The 22,141-nt window shown below is 40.8% G+C and overlaps 1 protein-coding gene across 1 annotated transcript in view; it reads left to right on the forward strand.

The window, feature by feature from the left end:
* eepd1 (endonuclease/exonuclease/phosphatase family domain containing 1) overlaps positions 1 to 19,988 on the forward strand; it is a 39,706-nt gene extending 19,718 nt beyond the window's left edge. The window contains exons 2-7 of the mRNA XM_079258801.1: positions 628 to 679; positions 13,748 to 13,858; positions 15,001 to 15,135; positions 16,422 to 16,554; positions 16,676 to 16,870; positions 19,633 to 19,988. Of these exons, the coding sequence (XP_079114927.1) occupies positions 628 to 679; positions 13,748 to 13,858; positions 15,001 to 15,135; positions 16,422 to 16,554; positions 16,676 to 16,870; positions 19,633 to 19,823 (817 nt within the window). The 3' untranslated portion in view covers positions 19,824 to 19,988. The remainder of the gene's footprint in view (positions 1 to 627; positions 680 to 13,747; positions 13,859 to 15,000; positions 15,136 to 16,421; positions 16,555 to 16,675; positions 16,871 to 19,632) is intronic.
* The last annotated feature ends 2,153 nt before the right edge of the window (positions 19,989 to 22,141 follow it).

A 22,141-nucleotide genomic window follows, 5' to 3' on the forward strand; every position in this document is an offset into this window, starting at 1 on the left:
GCTCCTCAAAGTTCCACAATTTTACATCCAGTTTGTCTGACCATCTTTTCATCTAAGAGACTTTGCCTCTCTGAAATGCTCCTTTCATACTTTGTCTTTCATACTCAGAAATGTGACTGACCTTTTGCCAGTTAAACCAGTCATGTTACTGACTCGTTGCCAGTTAAACCAGTTATGTGACTGACCTTTTGCCAGTTAAACCAGTCATGTTACTGACTCGTTGCCAGTTAAACCAGTTATGTTACTGACCTTTTGCCAGTTAAACCAGTCATGTTACTGACTCGTTGCCAGTTAAACCAGTTATGTTACTGACCTTTTGCCAGTTAAACCAGTCATGTTACTGACCTGTTGCCAATTAAACCAGTCAAGTGACTGACCTGTTTCCAGTTAAACCAGTCATATGACTGACCTGTTCTTTTGCTGCTCCTGTTCCAGCTGTTTTACAGGCGTTTTGCTGCGTCAAATTTACAATTATCAATATTTTGCATGAAACTGTAAAACCATTGATCTGTTGTCTGTGTTGTACTGTGAGTAAACTACCTGTTGGTGAAGCTGCATTCTGGTACTGGTTTGAGGGTGCACATGAAGTCCTGATGTAAAACTCATTGCGTCTCTCTCTGATTTCAGCATCAAGTTACTGGCAGTCCAGGACCTGTTGGAGCGGGAAGCTCTTGATAAGGTAAAGTAAAAGATCATGCTGGTCTAGCTGGAAGAATTTAATCGCTGCTTTGATTAGTAGCATGCACAGCAGAAGAAATGATTAAATAATCAGAGAAATGCTCTCAGAAATGTCTCATTGTTTGGCAGTTGATTCTTCAATGTTCATTTTTCTCTGTTCTGACTGCACGTCTTTGTCTCCCATATCAAAATTTCTTCCATCCATACACACTTTTGACTTTAAACTGACTTTGTGATGTAATTACTGTAAACACGTCAATGCTTTCTAAGGGTGGAGGGTTCTGATGTCCTGTAAAACCATGTTAGTACTCAGCTTCACCTTTAAATGTGAGAATAATGAGGCAAAGTGTATATTGCACAGTTTATTTTACAGGTGGATGTTGCGACAGTCAGACCTCCCAGAAGGCAAATGACACAGAAAAATAAATCATGTAGATAAAAATAGATTTTTTTCTAACATAACTAACTATAATGACTGCTCGACTTGGCATTTCTCTTTGGGGCTAAAATTTGAAGAGCCTTCCTTTTGGCATCCATTTATAGAAGTAGGATAATATATTTAGCTGGCTTTCTGAATATAGATGGATGTGGACTCTCGAGCCTTACTCCTTTTGCATCTCTTCATTCGAGCACTGACTCATTAAATTGGAATAGCTTCCTGAGTTTTTCCTCTTTTTGCTTCAACTGTGCCATTTATTCCCGTAACAATTTCAATGTGTTTATCATTAAAGATAAAGGAATCGTTGCTGTAGATGATCGTTGCTTTACAATGCCCAGCGCAAGTAATGGGATATCAGGTTCTGATCATTTGTGTATAACCTTGTAACCCACTGCATCAGTTGCCATTTTGGGTGGAAAACATTTGCTTTTTAGCCTTGCAGTTGTGTAGGCAAGCAGATCTTTTGCTGACATGATTTCTCTTTCTCTGGTCAGTAAGTGACCAATTCTTTGCAGGAAGTCAAACAATTAACATGAAAAGGAGGTGACAGGCAAAGACGCAGTTTTGTGGAATGAGTAGGCAGTGTTTTCCTGCAACAGACAGCAGTCAGCATGTTCTCTGAAGAATCAGGAAGGAATTCTTTTTCAGACACAGAATAATAAAGTGGCATAAAACCCATCATATATTACATGAGTTAGCTGGATATTTCACATCAAACATCATAGGAATAAAATGAAATTTTGAACTTTGAAAACCTAAGTGGTGGTCCTTATGGGTTTATTTTTCTGAAAATATTTAGGAAAATTATTTGATTTATTTGTTTTGGACAGCAGCAGCTCCATCTAGTAAGTTAGCTTGCATTAGCTGGTTAGCTTGCTAATGTGGGCTCGCTAATCGCCCTTGGTAGAAGGCCAGAAAATGAGCCCTGAAAGTTTTATGGGTAGTTGTCTTAGACATGAGTAATTGCCTTCTGATTGTCATCAAACAACTAACTTTTAACTTTGTTTTTAGCTATATTAGTTATCTGTCTTCAGACAAGGAGCATTAGCATTAGCAGCTTTAGCATTAGCGTCTCTGTAGCCTTGGTTTAGTCCTTTTTACTACAAAAAAATATAAGTTAGCTCATAATAATGGACTCTTTAAAACTCTTAGCATAATTGCTAATTAGTTAGTTGAGAGTTTACTCGATTGATGGATTTTTAACATATAATTCTGTCTAACAGCTCTTACAGGTTATGTTCTATCTAGTGGTGGCGGATCAGTCAAAAAATTGATAACATCAATGTTGGTATAGATATTTATTGATACTAATGTGACATCAATTCTATAATGTACGGCTTGAGAAGATATTTTTTCTCAGAATCTTCATGAGAAGAAGTGGTTTTTAGTGCATTTGCTGCATTTGGACTTGCCCTCAATGGTGATATCAGACGACTACCCATTGAAGAGACGAAGTGAGCACTGCATACCCATGAACCCAGCCTGCTTGCTTCGTTGCAAACTAGTGAAAAAGTATTCCCTGTCCATGTTACTTCTTGCCTCATTGATTGCAGAGGTCGAATACACAACAAATTGTCCGCATCACTATATTTTCTCAATAAAGACAAACTCTGTAAACACTGAGCTCTCCCACTTTCTGCCCCTCATCGTTGTTACGTACACGCATGCATGACTTGTGGAGGCATTACAAAAATCTCCTAATAAAAAGTATCATGTCGGTATCAATGATGTTTTTATTGACTTCGTATCATATTGATAAGGAAAAAAATTGCAGTATCGCTCACCTCTAGTTCTGTCTTTACAATAACATGCTTAGTGGCTCAGGTTCCCTGCTGCCTTTAAGATCACCACTGTCAAAAGATGTTCACGTCTTTACTTCACCAGCAGTGAATTGTTCCTGAACACCCGTCTAACTGAGCCTGAAGACCTGAATCTGTCAGTAAGGATGTGAAGTCAGTGAACGTGTTAATATGAGAGGAATGACTCATACCTGCAGTTGAGATGTAGGCTACCCACATTAATGCAAACAGTCTGGCGCATCCATGAGTTGGAAAGGTCAGTGTTTGCAGTATTATGTGTTCGTACTTCCACACATCTTTGCATGTGGGTACTTTCTGTATTGGCAGATGAAAAGGGGGGTGTAATGTGAATGTGCAGTAACATGACTGTGGAGAGGGAAGTAGGTCAGCAGCAGTGTATTTTGGACAGAGAAGGAGGTGGTGGGTGGATGGGTTACCTCTGGACAAGTGGCAGCCCACGTTGCAGCTTTTTAACTCTCGTCAGCTTGCTACACTGATTTTCTACCTGTTTTCTCATGTCCTCATTAGCACCATCTCTTTTCTTCATCTCCCAGCAGTGCCTCATGCAGCCATGTGAATGAAAAAAAAGGTTTTCAGCTTTTTCTCCTTCACTTTCGTTGCTGTCTGATAGGACAGGATTTATGTTTAGGCTTTAAAAGGCACATTTCAAACTGAATGTGAGTTACACAGTCAGAAAAAGTAACTCATTCAAGAGTTGAGGGTCTTTAAGGACACATTCACATCGGTCTTTTTGATTCAAATCCGAGTCTGTTTGCTCAGAAAGTCAACTTTGTTTGGGGGTAATGTGAATATATTCAGATTTGGATCAAAGAAGCAGACTCAATCTGTTTCAAGCAGGACCAAATACAGGAAGTGGACTACAACAGGAGTGCAGTTTGGGTTCAACACATAATTATTACCCACATTGTGGGTAAACACGTGTGTGGGGTGATAGCTGGCAGTAGATGGTAAATTTGGTAAAAGTTCTGATGGCGATGTGATCAACCCAGACCACTCAGACCTCGTGCAGTTTTCTTGAAACACATTTTTTAAAGGTCTGATTCATTTGGGAAGTGCAACATGAACACAGTTCCAGTCCGGAATAATTCCCCCCCCAAATGCAGCGAGCCTGCTATACCCTCATTTGGTGTTTTTGATGGAGAACTTTGTCTTCAACGTCAGTCAGTTTTTTCCCACATGGCTTCATTTAGGTTTTAAACAAGTGGCTGTGGATGTAATTATGCCCCTGCCCGGTCCTGTTGCATCATCATGGTCTGCATTACACCTGGTTAACCTTTGTCAGGTTCTACAAAGTGCTGTTGAACTAACCATTCACTAATGTACTCATATGTTCATACAGTCCCTCTAATTACATGCAGAAGGACGATATTTATACATTTATATTCGTAAAAGAATAATATTTCTGTCCTCTCATCTTCTTTTTCCTCACAATTCAATTTAAAGATCAACTTTTTCATTTGTTTACATCCTTTAATAAAATTAATAATCTTGTTCTGTAAAGTGTTTCCGCTGCAACCAACATGCAGGAAACCAGACTTATGTAAGCGTTTCCACACCGGAGCAGGCGTCATCGTCCAGTCTATTGTTAGAAATGGCTCGTAGTGAAGATTAAAACTCAATGGGCCACTTTCACCAATATCTTCCTACAAATCTTCTTACATTTGTTCTTAAATCTTCTAAATACGTCTGGTAATGGTAGACAGTGAAATTGTTTGATAGTCACCAATCTAAAAAGAAAAATACAATCTCTCAATTCTCTTTGGTGTTATTAACCAGGAGGTCTTTGGTTGGTGTTATTAACCAGAAGGTCTTTGGTGTTATTAACCAGGAGATCTTTGGTTGGTGTTATTAACCAAGAGGTCTTTGGTTGGTGTTATTAACCAGGAGATCTTTGGTTGGTGTTATTAACCAGGAGGTCTTTGGTTGGTGTTATTAACCAGGAGGTCTTTGGTGTTATTAACTAGGAGATCTTTGGTTGGTGTTATTAACCAGGAGATCTTTGGTTGGTGTTATTAACCAGGAGGTCTTTGGTGTTATTAACCAGGAGATCTTTGGTTGGTGTTATTAACCAGGAGGTCTTTGGTTGGTGTTATTAACCAGGAGGTCTTTGGTGTTATTAACCAGGAGGTCTTTGGTTGGTGTTATTAACCAGGAGGTCTTTGGTTGGTGTTATTAACCAGAAGGTCTTTGGTGTTATTAACCAGGAGGTCTTTGGTGTTATTAACCAGGAGGTCTTTGGTGTTATTAACCAGGAGGTCTTTGGTGTTATTAACCAGGAGATCTTTGGTTGGTGTTATTAACCAGGAGGTCTTTGGTGTTATTAACCAGGAGATCTTTGGTTGGTGTTATTAACCAGGAGGTCTTTGGTGTTATTAACCAGGAGGTCTTTGGTTGGTGTTATTAACCAGGAGGTCGGTAGTGTTATTAACCGGGAGGTTTTGGTGTTATTAACCAGGAGGTTGGGGGTGTTAATAACCAGCAGGTCGTGTGAATTATTTACCAGGAGGTCAATGGTGTTATTAACCAGGAGCTTGTTGCTGTTATTAACCAGCAGGTTGTTGGGGTTATTACCGGAAGGTCAGTGGTGTTATTAACCGGGAGGTCTTTGGTGTAATTAACCAGGAGGTCTTTGGTGTTATTAACCAGGAGGTCTTTGGTGTTATTAACAAGGAGGTTAGGGTGTTATTAACCAGGCGGTCGGTGGAGTAATTAACAAGGAGGTTGTCAGGTTATCAACCAGGATGTTATGTGAAGTTAGAACCACTCCTCCTCCTCCTGCATTGCAACTTCCTGTTGAAGGGTTGGCGGTGTGCCTGCTGCCAGGCAGACAGTTGACACAGTGCTGATGCACATGCCTGGACAGGCTCACCCCATATCGGCTCAGTGTTACTGATTTCGAGTGTACCCATCCAGACCTCGTGGTTTAAAGCTTTTCCAGCAGATGCTGTTCATATTCTGTATCCCTCGCAGAACAGGATCCAGATCAGATGTCTAATCCAGCCGTGATTTATGTCCGGTTTTATGAGGCTCCCCGTTAGTTTACAGCAACCAGCTGCAGCTTCTCTTACTGCCACATAAATGCTGACTGACTTCTATCAATCTTTGTTTTGTTAATGTCTGATTAGTTGAAAGTCTGATGATTGTTTTATTCTTGGAAGCCATGGGTGGTTTTTTTTGCTCCCCGAGGTGGAGGATGACTATCTAAACACTGTTTAAGGTCGGGGTTTTGAACTGATTTTATTTCACATTTTACTTTAAATACCATCTGATCTCCAAACCAGTTTGTCTTACGAGTCACCAGTTTACCTGCTGCTGTTGCCCATGACAACAAATAAACCAGGGAACAACCACTTGACTTTAAAACAACATGTGTTTCCTGTCATAAATGTGACATCATCAATCTCAGTTCCTTTGAAAATGGCACAGAAAAGAGGATGTGTCATATTAGTTTCCATGGTAACAAGCAAGCTGCTGCTTATTGGCCAGTTCCTTCTCATAACTGAATCAGAGGTCTCAGAGAAGATCATAGCAGGACATTACCAATGTAAATGAGCTGCTTTCCCTTTGAATAGCACACGTTTATATTCTACTATAATTAGACTGGCATGGCCTGGTTATGTAATGTGTCATTTAGGCTTCTGGTGGTAACCTGGACACCGCGTACAACTACGCTACTGCACGTCTGTTTTTATGAGACACCTTTGCAGACGCTAACCACTTTCAGTAACAGGCCTTTCCAAGCTTTGCTTAGGCTCATACCCTGCTCAGATATGCAACTTTGACAGATAATAACTAATCATGAACTGACGACTTTCCATACGTATCCACTCCTCTGAGTCAGAGAGGGAAATGTTAACTTGGAGGAAGCCTTTTCATGAGAATGCCGACAGCATTTCAGTGGGACATTTACTGAGAATTTACAGTCATTAGTCACACACAGCGTGTTTGTTGTGTTGCTGTGGTTGGATCTTTATTGCTCATTCTGTAAAAACTCTTGAGTCTGTCCGTCAGCCTTTATTAAAGGCTTAAAAAGTGATTACACTACTGGACAAATGGATGTTTGCATTATCAGTACCTCACTAACAGACACACTCGTGATGGGTTTTGAACTTTGTAGCAATTGGCAGAGTTATCTGCAGTTTACTGAGATCAATAATGGTGGAATATTGATGCTCATGTTTCAGACAGAGTGGCTGGGGATGGTTTTCAGCAGGGGTTGTGGTCCTTTAACTAAAAAAGCTAAATAAAAATCATCATGTAATTCTGGTCATCTTACAAAACAACAAGAAACTTTGAAACCAAAACGACCTTTGAACACTGGTGCCACTCCAGCTCAGTTCAGCCCCCCAGGAACAGGCCTCGGTAGAGGGACACCCATGGCTTCCTCCATACAAACGTAGCAAGGAGCTGAGGCAACAGACCAAGCTCTTGATTTCCTGCTTGATCTACATTCCTACATGTATGTAGAAACCCAGCTGAAGAGGGCCCAAGGGGAACACCCGGGACATGCTGGAGGGACTATAGCCATGTTTCCACCAGCCAATCCGGTCAGAAAGGCACAGTTTGGTTCAGTAAAGCTTGATCTCTGTTGCATTTCCACCACCAGTCTTATGACCTGCGATTGGTGCGTCGCCTATGTAATAACATGAGGTCTCCATGGTACAGCACCTTCCTTTAATTATAATGAAGAAGAACGTGATACAGAAATAAAACACGAGAAAATGGTGGACATGCAGCATTTGGTCTTCTTTCATCTTGATATGTGGCTTTAAACAGCAAAATATTCACGGTTGACTTGCAAAAGGCTTGTATGACGCTTTGTTCTTAATGCTAAGTCCACAGGAAGCAACCGTTGCTTGAAGTGGTCACATGTCAAACTCCATCCTTTTTGATAGGATTGATAAGACTAAGACCGCATCAGGAAGGTCCCGAAAACGTAGGATGGGTTAGATCTGATATTCTAGTAGTCTTCCCATATTTTGCCTGTCAAAACACAAAAACTATTCATACCAACCAGAATCATTACAAATTAGACTAATTGGTGGAAACTGGGCTTACGTGTCCTGACTGGGTCTGAAGACACATGCTGTAGCGAGGGAAGACCTGTTAAGCTGCTTCCCCTGTGATCCAGTTGAACGGACGAATCTGTTGCGGTTTGTTAGAATGTACGACCGTATTAATCATGCAAATGACATCTTTGAGCCAACAGAGCCAACTTCCTGTTGGTTTCAGGCTATACAGCTCCAAGAGGATTTTTAGTTATGCTTAATTTTTACATGTAGAGTTGCGACCTGCAGTTTTGAGGCTGTCAGTAGGTGGCACTTTTGAGGCTAATTTTACCAAAAGTCACCAAAACCCTTCAAGGCACACTACAGAATTTTTCCCATTTTCCCGTCAGCGCCCCCTATCAACGGCTAATCCAGCATCCATCTTACATTCTACCTGACCTGTTGGCTCTCTCCAGCCAGCAGAAGACGATCTGACGATGGCTCTTTTTTTTTTTTTTTTTTTTTTTTTTGTTCGATTCTCTCTTCTTCTTCCGTTTATTTGCTGAATCAGCGACGTTGCATGTTCAAAACAGCCGAGGTGTGTTTTCTAGTGATAAGCAAAACTCTGCTGCAGCGTCACGCAGCCTTCTGGATGTAAAAGCTGTATAGTGTCGGTTTATATAGTTCTACATTTTTTTTTATATTTCTATATTTTATTTCTCGTATACAGGCGGCTGAAATGAGTTTCCTCCGCAGGGTGGCCAGGCTCTCCCTTAGAGATAGGGTGAGGAGCTCGGTCCTCCGGGAGGGGCTCAGAGTAGAGCCGCTGCTCCTCCGCATCGAGAGGAACCAGTTGAGGTGGTTCGGGCATCTGGTCAGGATGCCTCCTGGACGCCTCCCTGGTGAGGTGGTCCAGGCACGTCCCTCGGAGAGGAGACCCCGGGGAAGACCCAGGACACGCTGGAGGGATTACATCTCTCGGCTGGCCTGGGAACGCCTCGGGATCCCCCCCGCAGAGTTGGCAAATGTGGCTGGGGAGAGGGAAGTCTGGGCTTCCCTGCTTAGGCTGCTGCCCCCGCGACCCGACCCCGGATAAGCAGCAGAAGATGGATGGATGGATGGATGGATATTTTATTTCTATATTTTTTTATTTTAATTTATTTACATATATATATATATATATATATATATATATATATATTTTTTTTTTTTATTTTTATTTTTTTTTTTATTTTATTTTATTTATTTATTTATTTTTATATCTCGATAGTGAATTTCCCTTTGGGGATTAATAAAGTATTTTTCATTTTCATTCATTCATTTCTCAGCCTTGGGATGCTGCTGTAGCAGTGGCTTCAGAAATGCACAATGAACGTCTGCCATCAAACAAGTCCGGGATGTGGAGTTTTAAAGTCAGACAGTTATGAAATGCGTCTTTAATATGCTAAATTTCACTCGTATGTTTCACTGTTACCTTTGGGCGTTGATGCCCCCAGAAATGTGTTTCATTTGAGTAAGAATGAAATAATCGTTTGCATTTGAGCAGACCTTTAGTACATGGGTCTTATTCCTCAGTAAACTGCAGATAACTCTGCCAATTGCTACAAAGTTCAAAACCCGACATGAGTGTGTCTGTTAGTGAAGTACTGATAACGCAAACAACCATTTGTCCAGTTGTTTCATCACCTTTTTTTTTTTAGCTCCAGATGGATGTAAACGTCCACATCTTGTCCCACTCAGAGATGCAAAATCATCTGAGGATCTTTTCTAACCTCCAGTTGGGATGTTTAGAAGCAATCAGAACTAACTGTTTTATGTTGTTTTTTTTTTGCTTTCTGAATAAACCGATGAGTGGATGATGATGATGGATGAAGCTTTATCTCGGCTTCACCTTTGTATTTCAAACATGACAAACATTGAAACACAGACTCAGTGAAAAGAAAGCAAATGTTCCTCTTTCCGTCTTATGTTCTGACCGCAGATCATCTGAGGAATGATTACCAGCGGTGGAGATAACAGATTTGTTCATATCACAAATTCTTGGGATTCTTCGGAACCCGGCAATCAGTCCAGTCTCAACTTTGAGCCTTTAATGAACAGATCTGTTTGCACACACCTTTTTTGGCCCGTTGAAGAACCCATTAGGATGACCATGATGGCATTGAGAACTGAGGCTTTGTTCTGAAGGTGGTCCGGTCCGGATCTTGCAGTGGAACAGTCCGGCTCGGCCGACGGATTCCTGGGCCACCTGCCAGGACCTTGACCTCATGCTGTGCCTGCACTTTGGTACTCGCTGGCTGAATCTGAGGGTGTCTTGGCAAAGATTTACTTGTTAGTAATTCCATCCTCAGATGCCCTACAGGCTCAATGAGGATTATGGCTGAAAGTAAATCCTGTTGGGGGTTTCTGGAATCCTGGCACTTTGCCTCATCATTAGCACTGTGATGGCGGAGTGAATGCAGACTGACGCTCGGTGTGGTAAAAGATCTGTAAATCATCTCTGCTGCATGACGGAGCAGTGTGTCAGCTGTACGTTGAGGGTTTAGTCCATTCAGATTTACATTAAAGTTATTTAAGAGTACGATTGGATGAAAAGCTCGTTTCTAAACCATCTGGAGGCTTGCTGTGATCAGAGCAGAAGTTTCTTAATGCTGAACATGTTGAAAGGTCACAAAATGTTCTGACAAACTCACAGACCAAACAATCAACATGTGCCAGAGCCGCAGCACCAGATCAGAGGTGGATAAAGAAACAAGTCCAAACACACACGTTTCTTTTGACCTGGGTTTGTTCTCACATCAGCCTTAAAGATGTCTTCACTGAGATGAGAGTGTTTGTATGTAGAGATACACTGATGCAGACATCCTGGTGTACAACAAGGAACAACACGGGTTACATTTAATATCCACTTCATCAGGTCCAACTCTTAGTACCAAGTTTGGACCCATTTTTCCTCCAGAACCACCTTAATTCTTTGTGTGATGGATCCAACAAGGTGAAGAGATGTTGCTCTACATTGACATGAAGCATCGCAGAGTTGCTGCACATCACCATGAGAATCTCCCGTTCCACCTCCTCACGATGAGAATCTCCCGTTCCACCTCCTCATGATGAGAATCTCCCGTTCCACCTCATCATGATGAGAATCTCCCGTTCCACTTCATCACCATGAGAATCTCCCGTTCCACCTCCTCATGATGAGAATCTCCCGTTCCACCTCCTCATGATGAGAATCTCCCGTTCCACCTCATCACCATGAGAATCTCCCGTTCCACCTCCTCATGATGAGAATCTCCCGTTCCACCTCATCATGATGAGAATCTCCCGTTCCACCTCCTCATGATGAGAATCTCCCGTTCCACCTCCTCATGATGAGAATCTCCCGTTCCACCTCCTCATGATGAGAATCTCCCGTTCCACCTCATCACCATGCGAATCTCCCGTTCCACCTCATCATGATGAGAATCTCCCGTTCCACCTCATCACCATGCGAATCTCCCGTTCCACCTCATCATGATGAGAATCTCCCGTTCCACCTCATCATGATGAGAATCTCCCGTTCCACCTCCTCATGATGAGAATCTCCCGTTCCACCTCATCATGATGAGAATCTCCCGTTCCACCTCCTCATGATGAGAATCTCCCGTTCCACCACATCATGATGAGAATCTCCCGTTCCACCTCATCACCATGAGAATCTTCCATTCCACCTCATCATGATGAGAATCTCCCGTTCCACCTCATCATGATGAGAATCTCCCGTTCCACCTCCTCATGATGAGAATCTCCCGTTCCACCTCATCATGATGAGAATCTCCCGTTCCACCACATCATGATGAGAATCTCCCGTTCCACCTCCTCATGATGAGAATCTCCCGTTCCACCACATCATGATGAGAATCTCCCATTCCACGTCATCATGATGAGAATCTCCCGTTCCACCTCATCATGATGAGAATCTCCCGTTCCACCTCGTCCCGAAGCTGCTCTGCTGGATGTAGATCTGGTGACTGTGGAGCCGTTGGAGGACAGTGAACTCATCGTCATGGTGGAGATGATGTGAGCTTTGTGACATGGTGCATCATCCTGCTGGAAGTTTCCATCAGAAGATGCTACACTGTGCTCAGAAAGGGATGGACATGGTCAGCAGCAGGACTCAGGTAGGCTGTGGAGGTTAAACCATGTCATGTTGGTACTAAGGGGACCAAAGTGGGACCAGAAAACCTCCCCCCACCATTCCACCAGCAGCAGCCTGAAGCGTTGATCCTGACAGCAGGATGGATCCATGTTGTCATGATGTTTCCAGCAGATTCTGATCCTACCATGTGAATGTGGAGCTGAACTGGAGACTCATCAGACCAGCAACGTTTCTCCATCTTCTATTGACCAGTTCTGGTGAGTCTGTGTGAATTGTAGCCTCAGTTTCCTGTTCTTACTGACAGGAGGGAACCCGCTGTGGTCTTCTGCTTCTGGAGACCATCTGCTTCCAGGCTGGACGGGTTGTGTGTTCAGACATGATGTTCTGGTTGGAACCAGTGCTTACTGGACTTCCTGTTGTCTTTTCATCATCTCCAACCAGTCTGACCAGTCTCCTCCGACCTCAAACACCGACCAGACATTCTGGTCCAGACAAACTGCTGCTGCCGGATGTTTTCTCTTCTTCAGACCTTCTCTGGAAACCCTGGAGTTGGTTGTGTGTGAAAATTCTAGTAAATCCTCAGACAATCAACGCTCAGTCACTAAAATCTTCTATCTTGGTTTGAAGTTCAGCAAGTCGTCTCCATCATGTCTGCATGACTACGCTTGTTGAGCTGCTGCCATGTGATTGGCTGCTTAGAGACAAGCAGTTGAGCAAATGGACCTGATGAAGTGTATACTGTATCAGCGAATCAATAAGGTTATTATCAGTCCCAGCCTCACATATCAGCTGAAACCTGTCCTTGCATAACCTCTGCCAGTTCTCCAGAGTTTTACTCTCCTGCTGGTGAAGTCTGTTCTCAGAGGTGTCGACACAACTGGCTTCCTCTTTCTCAGCTTATTTCCTCAGTGAGAGGACGCTATTTGAGTTCACTGAACCCTGTTTATGGTTCTGGCGGACAGAAACGTGCTGACAACATGTTAAAACGAAGTGCGTCTGTCGCCAGGATCTGCTCAGGGTCGCACTTTGCAGACAGTCTGGAAACACGTCATGAAGTAGGCACAAAGCTCTTTTCTCAGAAATACCGACGGAGGTTACGCAGGGTCACTGCTCCTGTTTGTTTCAGCTGTTTGAAAGAAAATCGGATGTTTCTTTTACATGGATGAACTGATTCAGTTTGCAGCAAAAATATGAGATGAATTCTGATGCTCAGGACTCTGATGTTTACAGATGATTTTGGTTTATTTAGTCGTTTAGAAACGAGTCTGACGAAAACAGTAAAACCACTAGAAAGTCTCCGTTTCACACCCAAAACAGCCTGCGTGCGTATTTATTTATTTATATATATTATTCAGCTTTTCTAAATCATTTCCATGTTTTTGTTACAATAAAAAGAGATGAACTTCTACGGACCAGAGCAGAACCAGAGCGAATAAATCACAAATCTTCATGCTGGATTGGATTATGGTGAAATAGTTCACACTAATTTATCTACATTTCAGGTGTTTATGTATCTAAAATACAAATTCTACACAACTTCCCCGTTGCATGACCTCTGATCCGTAATAATCAGGTGTAACGGCAGCATCTTTACCATGTTTGCAGAACATTATCTCCAGCTTGTGAAGGACAGCTGGTGGAGAAAGTGCTGACAAAACGTCCTTTTTCTTATCCTATGTTACAGTTCTGTGTGGAGTTGAATCAGGGAACACTGGCCAGTGTACGGAAGTGGAAATGGCCACGAGGGCTGTGGAAAAGTGTCGTGTCTGAAAAACCCACCGGATGCTCCAGTAAGGTACGATATCGACCACAGAAATGTTCTGAATTTTCCTTTCAAGTTTTCAGTATTATTATTATTATTATTATTATTATTATAGTTGTTATTGTTACTATTATTGTGGTTGTGGTTGTTATTTATTATTATTATTGTCCATATTTATTTTATTTTATTTCATTTCATTTTATTTTCACGTTTCTTTTTTAGGGGTATACATACGTTCTATTTTATTTTATTTTTGCAGGTTGAGTTTCTTTTTAAGGTGTATATATACATCTTATTTATTCACGTACTTATTTTCTAGGTTTTATTTATTTATTTCTCTTTCATTTATTCATTCATACATACATTATTTAATTTCATTTTATTTTGGAGAGTTGAGCTCCTGTAAGGGGTATTTATTTATTTATTTATACATTATTTTATTTTAGACAATTAAGTTTCTTTTCGAGAGGTACATATACTTTTTATTTGTCATTTCATAAATTATTAATGAATTTAAATTTATGATCAGTTAGTTTAAACATTTTCTTTTTATTTTCTTTTTCTTTTTATTATTTTTATTTATTTAATGAAGCACAGTAACAGACACTGACAAATAAAATTCACATCAACTGAATTTAAAAGTATTTCCTAAACTCCATTTTGTAATAATACATTTACTATATATTTATACATCTAATATATTTAATATTTCAGTTACTGCCTCAGTTTCACGCTGCAGTTCAGTTTTCACGTGAAAACCCAAAAGAAAAGATTTTTTCTAGGAAGAAAAGCTTGGAGGCAGTTCAGTTCATTCTGCAGCAGCACATTTGTGCATCATCACATTTCTAAATGTTACTCACCACCTCACAGTGAATCAGAAAAGTGATAGATTTCTCTTTTTGAGCTCTGCTTTTGTCATAAAGTAGAAAATGGAGCAGTTTGATAACTGTGACTGACTCCTCTCAGTTGACATTTTATATTTAACACATCTCTGTGTGGAGAATCACGTCTAATGCTGGTACCCAGCAGCCGCTCAAGCACACGCTTTGTTCCAGCACGTCACATTTGTATTTCAACAAAAGTTTCTATAAAAGACTCAACAAAGAGTGTCCATGTTCCCATCATCACAGTAAATGCTGTTAGAACATCACCTGACTGTTCTGCTCTGTTGGCAGGGAGCGACTTACTCTGGCTTCCTGTGGGACAGCTCATCAGGTATTGATCTGAAGGATGCCGTAGTCCTGGAGTCTCCTGTTGTCAACGGCAACGGGAATCATGCATATCCTCGCCTCTTCCTGGCTCACTTTTTGGTAGGCCACAGTCGATCTGGAACGAGCTGCCGTCATTACGAACATAGATGATAAAATGCGTCACACAGAGAGGAAAAGCAGGAAGCTGAAAGTCTATAACGAGACTCTCTTCCAGCATCTGATCAGAAGAGCTGGGATGATAACTGGAAATGAATTACAGCATTTTATTTACTTTGGCTTTGATTTCCCAGAGATTTAATGTTTTATTCATTTTTCGCATCAAGTTGTCTTTTATGAGACAAATCAGTTTCTGGTGCCAAAATCTGCCAATAAGGTCACAAATTCTTAGAATTAGTATAAAGTTGTGGCCACAGACAAATGAAAATGTGCCTCAAAACTGAACAGAAAATCTTATTTTCCAGCAGCTGATCATATTATAATAAACAAAAAGCCTCTTATTCAGGATAAACCTGCTTACCAGAACTTACCATTGTTATCTGGGATTGATAACGTGTAGAAACGACTTTCAAATTTGACATAATGAGTCATGCTTTTGTAAACTGTAAGTCGCATTAATCAAGCTGATGTCATTGAATGTGTAACGCAGAGGGAAGTTAGATAATCCTGTTTCTCCACTGGGATTTACTGCAAAACATTCTAGCTTTTCCAGCATTTCTATCCGTCCAGGAGGTCTACAATCCAGATGTAGTGTTTAGATGGTAAATGATCCATGACAACCCCATTATTTATCACATCCTCATCACCATCGCTACTACGTTGCTGAGAGACCTCAAAAATTATTATGAAGACACTTACTGTCAAACTTCCCATCAATATGGTGAAAAATAAGATCCTCTATGGCTGGAATAAAGACATGTGATGCAGCTGAGGTGCTTTAGTGAGGATAGCAGGTAAATAGCAGGAATAAGTGTGTAAATATGTAAATAGTGTTTGTTTCAGACGTGAGAATGATGTGCAAATGAGAAAAGCCTTGGTCACTGCTGATCTGTGTGTTATTTCTACAAACTTCTGTTTTCTTCTTCTGGTTGCTCTTTATGCTGCTTTATCTACTAATACATTCATTTGACATCATTTTAGCCTCATAATCTGACAGCTGAGGCTGAAAACATCACGTCTGCATGGAAACATCATGTCTGCAGGATGACTGGGGTTAAAAAGCTTCAGCTTCTACATGTATTCTTCATTAGAATAAATAAATAAAAACTGGAACAAAAAAATTGACGTTTTCTGGGTTGAAATAAAATGTTGTGAAGGCTCTAAACAAACACCTCTAACCTCGTATGAAATCTCTTTTCTACAGCAAAATAACAAACTTCTCCCATCAGGTTGGTTCCAACGAGCTGACGGTGGTAAACGTGCACATGCAGACCTCCACGGGGGAGTCCAACGGTAAAAACCACACATCAGACGACGCCAAGTCTCAGCGCCTGTCACCCAGCATCCAGGAAACACTAAAAGGTGAGCCTGTCAGCTTCCACTGCCCACAGAGCTCACGCCACACTACAGACCAGCTCATGTGATCAGTCAGAAGCTTCTGCTCCTCATCACACATCTGTCCCCCATGTCCTTCCTCCTGCAGCTGAAAGGGAGGTGGTGGTGTTGGGAGACTTTGGTTCTCCTCCTCAGAGCTCCGACCTTGACATACTGAGGAAGGAGAAGCTCTGCGCTCTGGTAGCATCCACCCAGTTCACCAACATCAGCACCCGCTCCCCCCAGGGCACCCGCTGCCTGGATAACATCTGGGTCAGCCGCTCCATCAAGAAGATCTACTCAGGTGGGTGCAGGTCGTTTTCACTTCAGCTTTATTTATACACCACTCAGTCAGGACAATGCCATCTCCATGTACTCTCCATACGATCCAGTTCATCAGAAACCAGAGTAAAAAATCTATAGAACAAAATAATGAACCTCCCTGAGCTGCCACATTGGTTACCTTTCCCAGACTCAGGTCACCGGTGAAACCAAGCCTGGAGGCGAGTGCTTGGTGGCACAGCCCAAAAAGGTGACAAGCGTCCCCTCTCCTATGGGTTCCCCACATGCCACTTGATCATTTTACAGTGGTGAAAGAGAGAGAGAGTACTAAAACAAAATACAATATGGTGAAGACTTGTTCATTCCCGTGTCATTTTTAAACATAACACAGAGGCAGATGGCTGCCTGTCCTTGTGCCGGGTTCTGCCGGAGGTTTCCTTCCTGTTAAAAGGGAGTTTTTTCCTTCCCACTGTCGCCAGTGTGCTTGCTCAGGATGGGAGATTGAGTTGGAGCCTCCAACTCAATCTGTTGGTTTCCTTATATAGGCTATTATGAATTGGCTTTCATTATGTCATTTTTCTGTCTGTAAAGCATCTTGAGATGGCATTGCCATGATTTGACGCTATATAAATAAAGTTGAATTGAATTGAATTGAATTAAACATAATAATTGAATTAAACACTAATTTAATTTAAAAACAAACAAAAGATGCAAAAATATCTCAACAGTTACTACAGTAGACTGAAAAGGTACCTGGATCATCCGTATGTGATAAATTATGTCTGAAATGGAGCTAAAGGTTTTGTGTATAATAAACAATATGATAACGTTATGATAGCCCAAATTTAAAATAATAAAAGTTGTTCATTCTGACCTGCGAAAAGTAATCCCTTGTGATCAAGTTGTGCTGTTTGTTTGGACCCAGACTGCTCAAGATCCAACCATCTTTCCTCCCTTCAGTCTTCTTGAAATCCCATAACTTCCCAGGACCAATATGGTGACGCTGCTGACGTACACCAACTGTACAAACCAGTGGCCAATGTGGTGTCCATGCACACATGAGGAAAACCTCCAGCAGGACCAGAACTAGGGCCAATAAGGCCAGCCATCTGATTGAACCAGTTGGACTACCTCAGGCTGACTTAGAGCCACTAACATAAAGTTTAGATTTTATATAACATTTTCATTTATTATTTTTGGCAAATTCCTGATAAAATTCCTTCATTCTGACTGGAATCCCACTGGTACCAACATCTTTAAAGGTCCCATTTGAAGCCAAACTCCCTTTCTAAAGGTTTTCTAACAGTCATATGTATCTCCATGTCATGCACATGAGGCAAAACGAGGAAATTCTGTCACCTCTCTCACCCTCTCCACGTTTTAGCAAATATGAGTTCAAACAGGTGAGTCTGCAATATTTCACTTTGTGACCTCAAGAGGGGAAATAACCACTCCCCCCAGCAGTGGATACTGCCATCAACCTGCCTCGCTGCTAGCTGAAATTGCTGTCTGACATCACCAAGTAGACGCCAGCGAAAGCCGCGTCCTCTCCCGGAGACGGACGTGGAGTAGGTGTGGACAGGCCAGGCGTCGCTCATAAACATTTAAAATCAAATGTCAATGATAGAAAATGTAATATATTGTTAGGAACTGTTTCTATGTTATCTAATCACTTCACTGAAATAACTATTATGTTTTTATTCACTTAAAAAGAAGCATTTGTTTTTAACTTGCTGTGAGTTCACATACATGGAAGCTGCTAAATTTGTTTGTTCCAACATATTTACTACGGTGCTTCTGAATAGACAAACAACTGTGTGTGAAGCTTTAAAACTGCCATATGATAGGAGCAGGGCCAGATTAAAAGTGCACAGGCCCCTGGGCCCAGAGTGTTCCAGGGGCCCCCCTTACCCACCGCAACATTGTGAAAATTGTGAATGATAAACTGTGATACGACATTCCTAACATCTCTCAGCCAATGGTACCAATAGCAATACACTAGACACTGTGGTGTAACTATCTGGCTTTTACGTACATTTTGTTTCATGTCCAAACTGCTTTTTCTCAAGTGAAAACCTCTTTATGTCTGGAAGAACTTTGGCCACTGGCGACCACCATAAATAGACAACTGTGCTTGGTATTTAAAGTATTTTCCATGACCATCTTTACCACTAGACATCAGTCATTTTTACAAATTTGACCTTTAAACTGTACATTTACAGGATATTTACCAGCCAGTAAAAGTAAATCTCATGAAAGTTTCCAACCAGTTTCATCTGTTTGGTTTTTTTTTTTTACCACGAATTTACATCTCAGGTCTCATTTAAAATGAAGCAAATGCAATTCGGGTCATCAGCTGTCAGAAGTGTCCAGGTTTTAGTCTGTTTGTTGGAGAAAGTAAATTCATCCAAGGCCAGTTTCAGCTCATTCTTGTCCAAATCACCAGTTCGGTCATTTGAACAAGTCAGTCTGAAAACCACATTGGCTCTGGTTCCTACCATCGTTGTACTTTGCTGCAGTCATGTTGTTCTACACGGCCCCACCCCAAACTCCTGACGTAGGCAGTGCTTTGCTTTGGCTCTGTGAAGAGTATGTGCTTTTGGATAGGAGCCAGACTTCCAGCAGTGAAACCAAAAGGAGAAGCTTCTAATTTCTGTGCATAATCACCAGTTTCAGTGTTACCATGCTCCAGTCTCGGCATTCTCAGTTTATCATACCTTAATGTCTCATGCTGTTGCACGTTATCTGCTGACTTTTGATCCTGTGTGTCTTTTGTTTCGGCAGGCCATTGCATGGTGGTGCGGGAGGGCTTGACTAATCCCTGGATCCCAGATAACTGGTCATGGGGTGGTGTAGCGTCCGATCACTGCCCAGTCGTGGCAGAATTTTACACAGATCCATCCCCTAAGGAGATGAGCAGACCTGGAATGGCAGTGGTGGACAGAGGAGACATTATGCCTAAACATGAGCGGTGACAGCAGTCTCAGTCAAGATGGTTGACAACATCAGAGGGACATTGACCCACCTGAATCCTGCTTTGCCTTGGTTGCTGAGGAGCACAGTTTCCCGATGAATGTGAAGAAGTGCCAAGATTGCCTTTTGGGTTTCAGTTTGTATAATATTGACTAATAAGTAATTAAGCCATAAAGATTTTGAATTTATATATATATATATATATATATATATATATATATATATATATATATATATATATATATATATATATATATATATATATATATATATTTTGAATTTTTATATATATATATATATATATATATATATATAATATGGTGTACTTTAAAAAGAAATGTGCCACACATTTTCTATATGTAGATAAAGTAAAGAGTCTTAAAAGTGTCTGTGTTGTCTGAACTCTGATATATGCAAATGTGCTTTATTAAATCTGCTTCATCAGTGTGTGACCCAGCCATTCAGGGACGAGCCACTACTAAACCTCATCTGTTCTGTCACGGCAGATGATGATAAGGTCTCAAATGTAGAGCAAATGAAGGCTGTGCTCTTAAATTATTAAAGTAAGCCTCAGGTGTGAGCAAACATTTTCCTGAATAGAAATGGGGTGCCAGGAAACCTTGTTGTTTTTTGGTCTTTTATACATAGGCCCTATATAAAACTTAAGACAAAAAAGGTAATTTTACTGGTCTGTGAAAGTATTGTTTGTTTTTTTTTTCATGGAAAAATGATATACATTTTATGTTAACAGTTCACACTCCCTTTAGTGTGTTAGCATGCTAAGCAAACATGCTAGCAGCCAAGTGAGTTAGACAGAAGGCTTTAAGTAAAATGCTAATAGGTGCTTCATATGGACCCAATTGCTCTCCATGAAAAGGAGGCATTAATCAATCTGCAGTAATTATTTAGCCTGTTTACTTTTACTTAAACTAAATTGCTTTTTAGCATGTCTACTCTTCACATAGACCTGTTAGCCTGCTAAATATGGCTAAATTTCTTAGCATATTTACTATTTGTATTTTATTATTAACTTTTGCGAATTGAGTTGGCATGTCAGCAAATTTAAGTTTTTCTAAATGGCTTAGCATGTGTGTTCACACTTTAGCATGGGTGCCCAAAGTTGGTCCTCAAGGGCCGATGTCCTGCTAGTTCTCCATGTGTTCCTGTTCCAACTCGCCTTTCTGCCATTAAATGGATCCAACAGCAAATGAAGTTGAGAAACATAGTTGATTAATTTAAGTCAGGTGTGTTGGAGTAGGTATACATAGAAAACCTGCAGGATTGTGGCCCTTGATGACCAGAGTTGGACACCCATATGTTAACATGCTATTTTTAGCTGATATAACAAAAAATATCCAGGTGAGGGTTTGTTTTTTTTTTTTTTTTTTTGTTTTTTAAGATTAAACCAAAACTTTACAATAATGTTTGATTAATCAATACAGATGTATTGTGAGTGAATCACTGTCTCAGAGTTTGTTTTGTATCATTAAGTTAAATATAAGCTTATTAAAAGAAAATTCTATTTCGTTCATAGTGATTTACCAACTTAAATTAGCCTAATTTGTATATGATCCACACTGATCCTATGGGTCCATAATAACTACTACCACAGCCGTGACACAAATACTAGATTTTTATTTATGGAAAAGTTCATACAACACATATTCTTACTTTAGTAATTCTGTGCAAACATTGCAGTCATTGCGTGTCTGGTTTAATGAGTAAGTTCCAAAGGTTAAATCATAGGCAGAGAATCTGGCAGGACAACTGTCATCTGGAAAAATGTTAATGTTGATCAGCTGGTTTGTGTTTGTCTTTTGATCCGTTTAAAGGAACATTTAAAGGAATATTCACTTCATCCTGCAATTTCTTTGAATGATATTCCGAAATTATATGCCTAAAAAATTGGACATTAAAGTCACTGTACCCCAACGTTGGGCCATATTAGACCTTCACTGCCTCAGTTATCTTTACGGCTGCCTTGGATTCCCAAATTGTAACTAAAAGGCGCCACTTTGTGGCCAAAACAATGCTATGCAGGATCCTCTGGTCTATGTGGTGGTATAATGTGGAGGTAGAGCAGAAATAACTACAAAATGTAGATGGGTAAATAAACACAAATAAGTAATTCAGTAGTTATTGGTGTGACCTCTGAGTTTGTTCTGGTTTAAAGAGCTCTGAGATTCAAAGATTTCACCAAATGAAACATTTCAACTGATATTCTGGATAAATAGAGAGTGAATACCTGGCAGATAAGAGCTCCTTCTCATTCTAGTTAGTTTTGATCAGGTTTTGATCCCTTTTATTACATTTTTACTTG

Source organism: Telmatherina bonti (genome assembly GCF_933228915.1).
Source record: "Telmatherina bonti genome assembly, chromosome: 19".
NCBI classification, from domain to species: Eukaryota; Metazoa; Chordata; class Actinopteri; order Atheriniformes; family Telmatherinidae; genus Telmatherina; species Telmatherina bonti.